The sequence below is a fragment of the Phaseolus vulgaris genome, chromosome 8 (genome assembly GCF_051622355.1).
Source record: "Phaseolus vulgaris cultivar YP4 chromosome 8, ASM5162235v1, whole genome shotgun sequence".
Lineage (NCBI taxonomy): Eukaryota > Viridiplantae > Streptophyta > Magnoliopsida > Fabales > Fabaceae > Phaseolus > Phaseolus vulgaris.
In genome coordinates, this window is record NC_143505.1 from 13,672,644 (window position 1) to 13,685,223 (window position 12,580).

Sequence of the window (12,580 nt, forward strand, 5' to 3'; positions counted from 1 at the left end):
TAGTTATTAAGACATGTCCCTTGACTTCGTACAACAAGGATGAGGTCAGTTACGAAACGTTCACTTGGGTTAGAAACACCAAGATTAGATATAGTATGGTTCCTCAGTGAGCCTCCCTCTTGCATGGGAACGCCAAGGTCGAACAGTATGGTTCGACATTTAAATCCTCCCTTGCCCCATGGGTGAGGACGAGGTCAGTTACGAACCGTTCACTTGGGTTAGAAACACCAAGATTGGGAATAGTATGGTTCCTCAGTGAGCCTCCCTCTTGTGTGGGAACGCCAAGGTCGAACAATATGGTTTGACAGTTAAATCCTCCCTTGCCCCATGGGCGAGGACGAGGTCAGTTACGAACCATTCACTTGGGTTAGAAACACCAAGACTGGGAATAGTACGGTTCCTCAGTGAGTCTCCCTCCTGCGTGGGAACGCCAAGGTCGAACAGTATAGTTGAATAGTAAATCCTCTCTTGCCCACCTAAAGCAAGGTCAAGGTCGGAAAGTCAACTTCCTCCTTGCTTGTAAGTCAAGGTAAAGGACAGCCTGGCTCACCAATATCACTACTAAGACATCTCTGTTGTCCTCAAAGGCAAGGGTGGAATCGTCGGGAAGACCTTTCCCTTATATTGCAAGACGAAGATCAAAAACAGTAGGAGGAGTTTTTCCTTATCCTTGTACGACAAAGATAAAGTTGGTTAAGGGTTTGCGCACATGTCACCAGTGCCTTAAAGACAATAAAGGTCGAGAGAAGTTAAAGCAGGTGGAGTGAAGCGCGTTAGCTAAGGGGTGAATCTATGTCGAAGACGTTGTTAGTCGAAGTTAATGCAAGTAAAGCACTTAAGACAGAAAGATTAAAGAAATGGCAGATGTTCATATATATATATATATATATATATATATATATATATATATATATATATATATATATATACAAGGTACGAATTGTTCATCAAGAAGTTAAGTTACAAAAAGAAGATACTCTCTAGGCATGAGCTGTCCATCAACAACCCACTTCGTCTTTGCAAATGGGGAAAAATCCACCTCATAATGCACGCAAGAAAACGGAGCCATGGCATCTTGAAACCCCTCGCCATAAGCATCGACGACATCATTGGTGAGCTCTTCTTCTATTTTCTTGAAGAGCTCGACCTTCTGAGCAAGCTCCCCCTCAACTTGGCCCAGTTGGACCTCGCGTTTGGTGGCCCTCTCCTCCAGCTTGGCCATCTTGGCCTGCGCCTCCTCGACCTTCTCCTTCAGGTCAACCACCTCGTTGCAGAGAGGTAAGATCTTCGCCTCAGATTGGAACGCCTCTTGAGACTTCTCAAAAAGAAGCCTCTTGACCTCCTTCTCGGATTGACGAAGGTCGTTTCGCGCTTGGAGATGGTCTTTGATTGGAGGGTTAGTTCCTCCCTCAGTTTTGTTGTCTCAGCCTGTGACTCTTGAGCCTTACTCAGAGCGAGGTTGGACGCGATCAGAAACTCTCCAAAGCATTGCGCCATGCGGGCCTAGAGAAGGTCCTCCCTCAAGCTATCCACCATCTCTCTGTTCTTAAAACACTTGAGAGCTTGTTGGAGGATGGCTGGAAGATCATCGACAGGAGGCGCTTGGAGGGTTGTCCCTAAAGGATGGGGCATGGCCTCCAGATGCAGAGTGCGAAGGCGCCACGATGTCATCCACCTTTGTCTCTTGAAGACGAGGCCCGAGCCGATGTCCTCGTCCTCTGAGCCAGTCTCCACCACCACCCCCTCCTGTTTATCAACAGGGGTTGGTTCAGATGAGTTTGAAGCAAAGGTAGTAGAGGAAGGAAGGGTTGTAGAGGTTGAGATACCCACACCAGCAGCAACAGCCCTGCGTTTGGCAAACAACTCGACTAGTTTCTTCTTCTTCCCCTCATTGAGAACCATCTCTGGACAAGAGGCATAGCATCAGTAAACACACAAGTAAAGAGTACACACAGGATTAACTGGGCACCTTCGAAGGTTTTGAAGAACTGCTGTAACTCTTGAAACAACAATGGAATCGGCAAAGACAATGCAAGCAGTAATGAAGCGGTTGGTGTTCCTTGGCGGGACAGAGCATCAACAATTACAACAGGTCGATTTAAAATTTGATGACTTTTTACGGCAAGTGCACCGTGTTTGTCAGAAGTAATAATTGTCCCTAAGGACGGATATCGATCCCACAAGGAACAATGAATTATCGAGTACAAAATTCACTAAATATAACAACAGAACAATAAAAATAGTTTTGAAGTGATTGTGGTGGCACTGATCAATAAGAAAACAAACAAAGAATTAGTTGCTTCAATTGGAAAAATAGGAATTAGGTTTCATCTCTCCCACTCTCATGTATTTTGATTAGCATGTTAATTGTGAGTTATTTGACTGAAATTGATGCCTGTAGAAAATTCATTTATATTGATCTCTCGCGTATAAAATTCTTAAGAATGTTTCCTAAATATCAATCTCTCGCATACTTATAAAAACAACTTACAAATCACAATCAGACGTTAGTGGCAATTAACATTTCAAGTCTATCTCTAACACTCAAATATGTTAAGTATTGATGTTTAGGTCTGAACCCTAAAAATACATCTCGGTCAGATTTAAGATTCTCAATTTGTCACGGAAAGTTAAAAGTAAAACAACAATACCAATAATCAATTAAGAACTGAATATTGATATATAAGATATCACCTTAATACATAAGAGTTTGAGCATATTACTCCCAATCCAAAAGGGTAGAATTAGCCACGCATACTTCTAGCACCTTTCATTCTCCCAATTGGGTTACAATTCACTCTATGGTGTTTTTCTCTCAATCTGGCACCCTAGGGTTGAACCTCTAACCCTCTATTTATCCTACTTTTCTAGGGTTAGGTGGCTTGCTGTGTCGCACTAATGGGCTAAGTGATAAAACATAAAAAAAAGGCACAATCTTTCTTTGCATCTTTTTTCATTTTAGGACCTTCCAACTTTCTCTTTTTAGCTGAAATTATTCTCCTTTACTCCAAATCTTCAATCGTCCCTAAAAATCTACAATTAACACCAAATTTGGGAATAAAATACTCTTATTCAAATAAATATCATAAAAAATGTAAAAAGGTATAAATTCATAAATTAGAAATTATTTTATATGTAAATTAGCAATAAATCCTCATAAGTGTCTATATTTTAATATGAAATATTACTGAAATTAGACCCTTATCTGCAGGACAGAGCATCGACAATTACAACAGGTCGATATAAAATTTGAAAACCATACCGTTGTAATTTTGCTGTCCACTTCTGTTATCCTGGCATTTGAATTGTCGTGAAAGTAATGTATGCAAACTTTTTTTCTTTGTGAATATTTTGAACTGTTGACCTAGTAAGTACTGATGCCATTTCTTTAATGCTTTTGTTATTGCATACATCTCCCTCACATAAATGGATGACGCTTGGAGTCGTGAACACATCTTTTTGCTAAAGAATGAAAGTGGATGGGTTTTCTGGCTGACCACTTCCCCTACATCCATTGATGACGCATTTGTCTCCACTACAAAGGGTTGACTGAAATTTAGAAGGTGTAGTGTAGGAACCTTTGAATTTTTAATTTTAATTTGGTGAAAGCTTTATCAGCTGTCACAGGCCACATAAATTTCTGTTTATGCGATTCAACCGGTTGTTTTTATCAGCAGTTAATAAAACAACTTAAAACAGATATAAGTGAGATTAGGGAAAGAGAGAATCACACAAACAGATTTATACTGGTTCACTCTTACACCAAGAGCTACATCCAGTCCCCAGAAACCACTGGGTATTTCACTGTGCAATCAACCACATATTACAAACCACACACACCAAAGAAGTGGTCTTAAACCCCTCAAGAACACACACTTCCTTTGGCACTCACAACACACCACAGATCAGAAGACCCTCTAACTCTGTGCAACAACAGTTCTTTACAGAAATACAAATCAAAGAGAGAAAAGGAATGATCACACCTGAAACAGATTCAATTCAAAAATTACACAATAGTCTTATTCCACTCTTAGACAAGTCAAATTAAAGCTTGATGTAAATCTTTGAGAAAAAATTATTTCAAAAGATTAATCTGATATCTTACTACCAGAAGCATAAAACAAATTGTTTTAAACTCCAACAAGGCAATTAAAACATTTAATGAAGGACCCAAATCAGTTTTAAGTCAATTAAAACAGATTTACCAAACTTAACAAATTCTGTTAAGAATTTTCAAAAAACAATCGGTTTAAATGTCGAAACAACCGATTGAATTGGATTGACAGAAAAGTCGACCAATTTCAAGCTTTGTCAAAACCTGTTTCAAAAACACTAAGTGTGAAACAACCGATTGAAATGATAAAACAACTAGTTATTTTCCAATTCTTTATAAAAACACTTTTTTTCAAAAGGATTTGATTTAAATAAACTTTGGATCCCAACTAAGAGTGAATTTACAAATTCAAACTACCCATAACCCACACACACAATCAACAATAAGCCTTCAAGCAATCCTCACATATTTGGAGACATCAAAGCTCTTGTTCAACAATCTTGTAGTGTAGGACTGTAAATTAAAATATCATAAAAAAACTAGGAAAAATCATCTTAAATAGGGTTGAAGAAGATCATTCATAGCTGGTTGAAATGTAGAGGGCGCATTAGTCAAGTCGAATGGCATGACTAAGAATTCGTAATGCCCATTAGTGGTCCGAAAAGTTGTCTTGTGAGTATTTTTTTTTTGGGTGACTCAAATTTGGTGATACCTTGACCATAAATCAATCTTAGTGAAAACTGTAGCTGAACCTAATTCATCGAGCAATTCATCGATGGTAGGTATTGGAAAGCAATCATGGATAGTGGCTGCATTTAAGGCTCTATAGTCAACACACAAGGGTTGTTGTTGGGTTTAATGAAACCATCTTGCAACATTTCATGAATGAGGTTGGTGATAGTTTCCTTGTGGAAGTGTGGATATCGATATGGTTTAACATTGACCGGAGGGGTGTGTGGGAGAATGGGTATGTGATGGTCATGTGGCATTGGTGGGGGTAAGTCGTGGGGTATTTGAAAAATTGTGTGATGTTGTAGGAGAATGGCTTGTATGGAGAAAGGTAAGAAATAAAATGGTGAAGATGGGTTGTAAGTTGCTTCCTAAAGGGATTGGGGATGATGATGGGCTATCATTTGAGAGTAGGTGAAGGGATGCAATGGAGTTGGTAGAGAGATATTGACAAAACTGGTGGTAGCATGTTTAGGTGGGAGGAGGTGGTTGCGTCTTGTAGAGTGACAAGTTAGTTTTGGTGGTTGAAGGCGATGTTAGGGATGGAGAAATGTGCCTTAATAGGTCTTAGGGTACGCAACCATTCAATACCCAACACTACATTAGCTCCTTCAATGTGTACGAGATAAAAAGGAATGGTAAAAGTTGAAGTTTGTAATGAAATGTCAACCGAATGACAAATGCCTATGCATTAGATAAAGGCGCCATTGCCGACCATCATGGATAAGGATGGGCTAGGTTTAATGGGTAAGTGGAGGTGGTGAGCAATACGGGGTTGTAATTATATTATGGGAGCTGTCAGAGTCAATAAGAACAGTTACTAGAAGGTTGTGAATTATTCCAGTGAATTTCAGGGTTTGAAGAGATGTATTACCAAATAGGACATGTGGTGATAAATGAAAATGTATGGTTTCTGGACACTTAATAGTGGTGGATGGTTCCTCCAAAGGATCTGGGGGTGGTTTTGGATCATCCAACAGCAACAGGAACCGAGAAGGTGTGCATTTGTATCCCAAGATAAACTTTTCATCGCAATTATAACATAAACCCTGTGCGTGACGCTCTTATAGTTGAGTTGGTGTGAGATGTTTAATGGGTAGGAAATTTGGTGAGTGGTGGTCTAGATTGGTTCTTGTGGTTGATGATTGGAAAGAATTGTTGGTAGGGTTGGAGTTGTGAACTTGAAAAGAGCATGGGATTTTGGGTTTGGAATCATGGTATTTATCTTCAATGAGTTTAGCGAGGCCAATGGCTTGAAATATTGAGTATGGGTTGAGGATGGACAATTCTCTACAAATATTTAGGTGGAGACCCGAGATAAAGCAGTTGAGAATAATATATGGGGTGGGACCCACCGTGCAGTTACAGAGTTTTTCAAAACGTGATTGGTATTCTATTACCGTGGTGAGTTGTTGGAGTTTGAAGAGTGATGCTTGACGCTTGGTGTATGTTGAAAGCCCAAAGTGGAGTTCAAGGGCACGAGTGAAGGATACCCAGTCTGTGGCAAGGTTGTTCTAGTGCAACTATTTAAACCAGTTGACTGCTTCGCCTTTCATGTGAAAAACGACCATAGATATCCTTTGTGTTAGAATATGTGGCCTTAAACGAGAGGGGGGGTGAATTGTTTAAAGGGCGTTTTTGAAAACTTTTTCAGCTAGAACAAAATCCTTTGTATGAAACTCAATCAGAAATTCAGTTAGCCAAGATATAAAGCACAAAACAGCAAAGCACCAGAAAAACAATCGGTTGTTTTTTCGAAACAATCGGTTGTTTATACCAGCAAAGCAATAACAACTGAATTTAAATGAGTTTAAAGGAAGAAAGAGATACACAAACAGTTTATACTGGTTCACTCTTAAACCAAGAACTACATCCAGTCCCCAGAATCCACTGGGCAATCCACTAAGCAATCAATACAGATTACACACAAAACCACCAAAGAAGTGACCTTAAACCCTTCAAGAAACACATTTCCTTTGGCATAGCACACACCAAGAATGTTGATCTTGACAATCTCAAGAGCACACAACACTCCTTGGCTACAACACCAGAAATTACAAAGAATTCAAAACGAATTACATTTGTTTACAGAACAAATTGAAATCAATGCAGATGTAATCGTATTCCACTCTCTCTTGAGAAAACCAAAGCTGAAAAGTGAATGTTCAAAACTTGAAAGCAATCTTACACAACTGAAAAACTCAAATTTGTTTTTCTTGTTTGTTATAAAACATAAACAAACTATTTATAGCTTTCAAAGATTGGTCAAACCATTTAATACAGGAGTGTATTCAGTTGAAAATCATTTAAAGCACACTCAACTAACAAAACAGAATTCTGTTAGGGTTTTCAAACAAACAATCTATTGAAATCACGAAACAATCGATTGTTTTGGTTTGACAGCAAGTCAACCAACCAAAACAGTTTTCAACCTTTTCAAAAACACCTAAGAGTAAAACAATTGATTGTTTCGACAAAACAACAGGTTGTTTTTCACTTAGTTTGAAAAGCACTTTAATCTTAAAAGATTTTAAAAACACTTTAGCTTTAGATTCAACGAAGAGTGGGTTACACAAATAAACTACCCAGATCATATCCTAAACACAGCAGCAACTCCAGCCTTGCATCAAACACATGGATTTGGATTCTTTAAAGCCTTTGATCACTCTTGATCAACACTTTGTTCAACGGGAATCTGATAAAATGCAAAATATTGTTTGGTTTGAAATAGCTAGACCAAGGGATCTGAGCCCTCAAAGAATGTAGTTGTAACTTAGGTGGTCTATTATTGGTAGGGGGTGGTGGTTGGAATTTTTTATGATTGTTAGGGTTAGGAATGGCTTGATGAACATGGATATGGGAATTGATAATGAGAGGTGTTATGGTCGCGAGTGCTGGGACAGGATTTCTTCGGTTGGGTAAATTTGGTGGTTTGGGTGAGGTATAATATGGTCTAAGAAAAGGGTGAGAGTGTATTGAATGGAGTCGTTTTTGGCTTCCATGGTGGTTTGGCGATTTTGGTGTTCATCCAGCTGGAATTGAATGGCAGAGAGACGTTCCTGAATGGAGTTTAGTGTGTCCTCTAGGTCTTTTGTTTGGGGTTTGGGAGGCATGACAAGGGTAATGAAAGCACCAATGACAGGTTTTTGATACAGTCACATTAAAACCCTAAAGCTAAGGTAGATAAGATTCAATGAAACAAAATTATTCTCTGTATTCATTCACGGCATTGGTACTAAAATAGGGTTTAGAAAGGGTCATAATGGGCTTTACCCTTGTAAGCAACATTACATTAAAACTGAAAGCAATTAAATTAAAGAACCTTATAGGCCCATTAAACTAAGAAGTCTATCTGGCGTCTGGGCATGTTGGTGTTGTTGGATCTGGTGTAACACAAAGTGACTCTTATTTAATTGTCAAGTCACTAATTTAAATTTAAGATGTGAAACCTCCATCTACACATAAAGTTTGCCCAGTGATGTATGATGCAGCGGGAAGACAAAGAAAAGCAACGAGTGATGATACTTCGTTGGCCTCTCCTATACGACGAGAAGGTATTTTAGCCGTAACATTATCATCATATTCTTTCGATCCAACTTTTTCCTGAGAGAACAACAATTACTATGATATCAACATATGAGAAAAAAAAAACATAATTAATGGTAACATATGGGTCAAATAGAAATTGCACACTTAATATCATTTAACAGATAACACAAAGTTCTACAAGTAATGATCAATGTTTCATAAGATATGAAGTTTGATTATATAAACATATATTAATAAAGGTAGGTTATGTTTAGGGTAGGTTAGAGGTTTATCCACCTGAAAGCCAACACATATGACACTACCTTTTCCTTAAAAAATTAATACAATAAATTTGTAGGTCTTCTTCATTACATTATATTTTTTTTATTCAATGTAAAACTTAAACTCGTAATGTATTTCTAAGAAGGTATATACCTATACATTGAAGTTAGAATTAATGTGTATTGGTCTCTATGTTACCTAATAAATAAATTATTAGCACGAGGGTAAGCATATTGAAGAAGAAGCACATTGAAAAAGGTGTACTTGAATCTAAGTATGGTGGTTAGAGATTAGAGAATCCATGTGGTGGAGAGATCTAAGAAAAGTATGGAACCTAGAGGAATGGGATAATGATTTTGAAGACAAAGGAAAATGGGTGTTAGGTGATAGAAAGAAATTAGGTTTTGGGAGGATACGGGGGTGGATAACGAATATTTAATGTATAAATTTCCTAGATTATTCTTGGTTTCTACAGATAGGAAGTAACTTGTCACAAGTTGGAGAATGAAATAACAATAGTTGGATATGAAAACTGAGATGAGGAAGGGGACATTTCGTGTGGGAAGCAAGACAAGTTGAACAATAGATGCAGTGTTTGGAGGAGGTCAGTGAAGGAGGAAGAAGAAACATATGACAAGTGGACTTTGAGGGATGTTGACACAATGGATTTCACTGTGAAATCAACATATAATTCCCTAAAGTTTGAAAAACAAGTTGAATAAGGGCCTGTCTTTGTAAGATTTTGAAAGTTAAAGATTTTTCCTTTGACACAAGTTATAGCCTATAGGGTGTTACATAATAAAATAGTCATTAAGGATAATCTCTTGAGATGTGATATAGTCTTAAAAAGTAGCCTTTGCATCATGTGCAATGAGGAAGAGGAGACGGTAAACCATCTTTTCTTCGAGTGTAAGGTATCTTGGAGAATATGGAGTTTGTGTTTTGTGTGGCTAAGAGTTTTATCGGTCAACCATTACGATGCAAAGATGTATTTCATGAAGTTTGTGCCAGCAGGTATGAAGGGAGTATATGGAACATAGAAATATTTGTATTTTTAAGAATGAGAGAGTAGATCATATAGAAGTTTTCATTGTGACACAAAGAAAAATGGATTACGATTAAGAAAAGGTTGATAGACTTTACATATTCAGAATGGTGCATGGAACCCATGATTTGTATGAAATATCTGAAAATATGATTTAAGTGAATCTTAAGTCTAACTATTTTTCGAAGATGGAAGGTTTGTTGTGTTTTTCTTTACAGGTTTATGATTGAAAAGCCATCAGATGGCCTTGAAGAGTACATTGTTACTCGGTTGGTATATAATGAAACAAAATGCTGAAAAAAGGCCTTAATAATGAAGAAGGAATGGTCGCAGGTTGGGTAATAGGGTGAGGTGGACCCCGTGTGCAAGTAAGTTAAATATGCCAACACGTGTGTCTATAGAGGGTGCCCGTTGGTAATATGGTGAGAAAGTTTAAGGATAGCAAATGATTCCTCTTATGCTTCATGCCCATGGATTAGACTATGGTCTCTCAGTAGTCAAAAGGGGATTTTTCTTTTCCCTGGTTTTTGGATTTGATGAAGAAGGTTGTGCATGAAGCTTGTTACTAGTTTTGACTAGATATAGTTTAGACTTTTACATGCTTCTTTATTGTAGTTTGGTTTTTGATTATATGGTCATGCAATGCTAATTGAATTTTTTATAAGTTAAATGAAAAGCAGATATACCTTCATTTTTATTATATAAGGATTTTGAAACTCTTAAAATGTTTTTATAATTATATTTATTTATTGTTAATAAAAAAAGTATTTTACTTTAATGTTTTAAAAATTTACGTAATCCAACTATAACCAATTCAGTGTCTATTTTTAATTGAACATGATCCAAATTTACAATACTAATTTGCATCTTTCTCTTAATTTAATTGGGGAATTCACGTGCAACTTATTTCTACATTATCAACTGGATTGTTTCAAAGATATCATAAGTGAACTTTTCGTTCTCTGACGGATGTTTAGAATATTTAGTATGTATGTATTCGATTTAATGTTTTTTCTTTAACTGGTAGTACTGGAGAAAACAGTAGGAGAAGACAGTAGGAGAATATTTATGATGTGTAGGTTAAAAGATACTTTTGTTATGAAAGTTTGACCACCCCTTAAGTTGATCCATTTAATTTAGTTGTTTCTTGCTGATAAAAAAAATCAATATCTATTTCATATATTAAAACATACCCTGATAGAATCTAAGAGTGGAGTCCAAATTGGTCCCGGTGCTACAGCATTTGCACGAATGTTATCCTTTGCCCACTCCAATGCCACGTTCTTGGTAAATTGATTCATGGCTCCTGAATTAAACTATATATTCAGATAAAATATCTTCTACCACCCATTTCATTCACATCAACAAGTTAGATTCTGAAAATTACATGAAAACAAATTACTATGTATATACCTTTACTGGCTGAATAGGCAGATAAAAGTGGAATAGCTTGTACACCTGCAATGGATGAAATAAATACAATGTTCCCAGATCCAGATTCTTTAAGAAGTGGGTGTGCAAGTTGACACAAATGAAAAGCAGACTCAAAATTGGTAGCCATCACAGTTGATATATCTTCAGCCGTGTGATCTATTATTCCTTTTGCCATGTCTACCCCTGCATTGTTCACCTAAAAGAGAACCACATATGAAATCATCTCAAATACAAATATACTAATCTTAAATCTTGCTTCAGAATGTTTGTTTGGATGAGTGGTTGAATCTTACTAGAATGTTAAGCTTGCCCTGAAAGATGGAGGAAACAGTTTCCATGAGTGTTTGGCGTTGGTGGCGATGTGAGACATCACAGACTGAACCAGTGACGTTGAAGCCCTTCTTTTTCCACTCTTCTAAACACCTATTAATATCTTCTTCCTTTCGTGAACATACATGAATGCTTGCTCCAAATTCTGCCAATTCCTCCACGATGGCATGCCTAATCAAGAATAAACAAGAGAAAGTAAAGAACTGAACAAAAGGAAATTATGCGTGAAGTATGTTACCAACCCAATCCCTCGGGTGCCTCCTGTCACAAGAGCTGTCATGCCATCAAGTGACCATCTTTTGTCCTTTATGCTGCTCAACTTTGGTTCCCCCATTTTTGTTTCTAATCCAACACTTCCACAAAATGGAAAATAGATGTGTTGAGAAGCAGAAAGAAAAGCTCAAAGATACTCTTTATATATGCATGTTCAAGTTCTGTAGCACTTTGTGGCTGTCAGTGATTTTAAGCTTATCGCCATATACAATTAATCAGCCACAGCTACCTGTTCGTATGTCAATAAATTTTAATAAATTTTGAAATATTAAATTTGAATTATATTAGATGGGTAAAAATATTAAATCTTTCACGTTTATTAAAAACATTGTAGATTTCATATTTGTTTTTCCAGTCTTGTAAAGACGTATCATATTGGTTTGATAAGCATATGTGGACAGCTGTCCCAAATTCTGCTAAATCCTCCACAATGCCATGGTTTATATATTCAAACAGAAAAAATACAATTTTTTATTGAAGTGAGAGAAAGAAAATTAAGGCATACGTATGAGGAATTAATGAAGGAGGATCTTATTTAAAAAATTTATTGTGTCCTTATTAGTTGGGTACATGTGAAAAATTGTATTCATCTCCATGGATATGTGTATTTTCTGTGGACTAAGGTGGAAACAACTTTCCATTTTTTTTGATATCTTTCCGATCATAAATGGTGTTTAGAATTTATGCAATATAAATAGATGGGGTTAGTTTCGTAAACCATTTGCTTTGAAGGAACACTTTGAACAATTTCACTGTACTTAGTTCAGCAAATAAGGTAATAAGTTGTGGAAATGAGTGTGGGTCTCAATCATCTGGTGCATTTGGAAACACAGGAATGAGATAGTTTTTTTAATCAAGCAAAAGTGGATGCAAGTGAAGTCTTCTCACTGGTTCAAGTGCAGTCG

The 12,580-nt window shown here is 37.0% G+C and overlaps 1 protein-coding gene across 2 annotated transcripts; it reads right to left on the bottom strand.

The window, feature by feature from the left end:
* Positions 1 to 7,977: 7,977 nt before the first annotated feature.
* Positions 7,978 to 11,945, bottom strand: LOC137823890 (tropinone reductase homolog). Of its 2 annotated transcripts, none has more exons than XR_011083177.2 (5): positions 11,645 to 11,846; positions 11,366 to 11,573; positions 11,052 to 11,268; positions 10,832 to 10,954; positions 7,978 to 8,386 (listed from the first exon to the last, which is right to left on the bottom strand). XR_011083177.2 is itself a non-coding variant. In XM_068629205.2 (5 exons), exons 1-5 carry the CDS (start codon positions 11,734 to 11,736, stop codon positions 8,219 to 8,221), a joined length of 798 nt encoding a protein of 265 aa, XP_068485306.1. In that variant the 5' UTR covers positions 11,737 to 11,945; the 3' UTR covers positions 7,978 to 8,218. The 2 variants fall into 2 exon arrangements, 1 of the variants encoding a protein (XP_068485306.1); XM_068629205.2 differs by having other exon boundaries at positions 10,832 to 10,944; positions 11,645 to 11,945.
* Between the last annotated feature and the right edge of the window lie 635 nt (positions 11,946 to 12,580).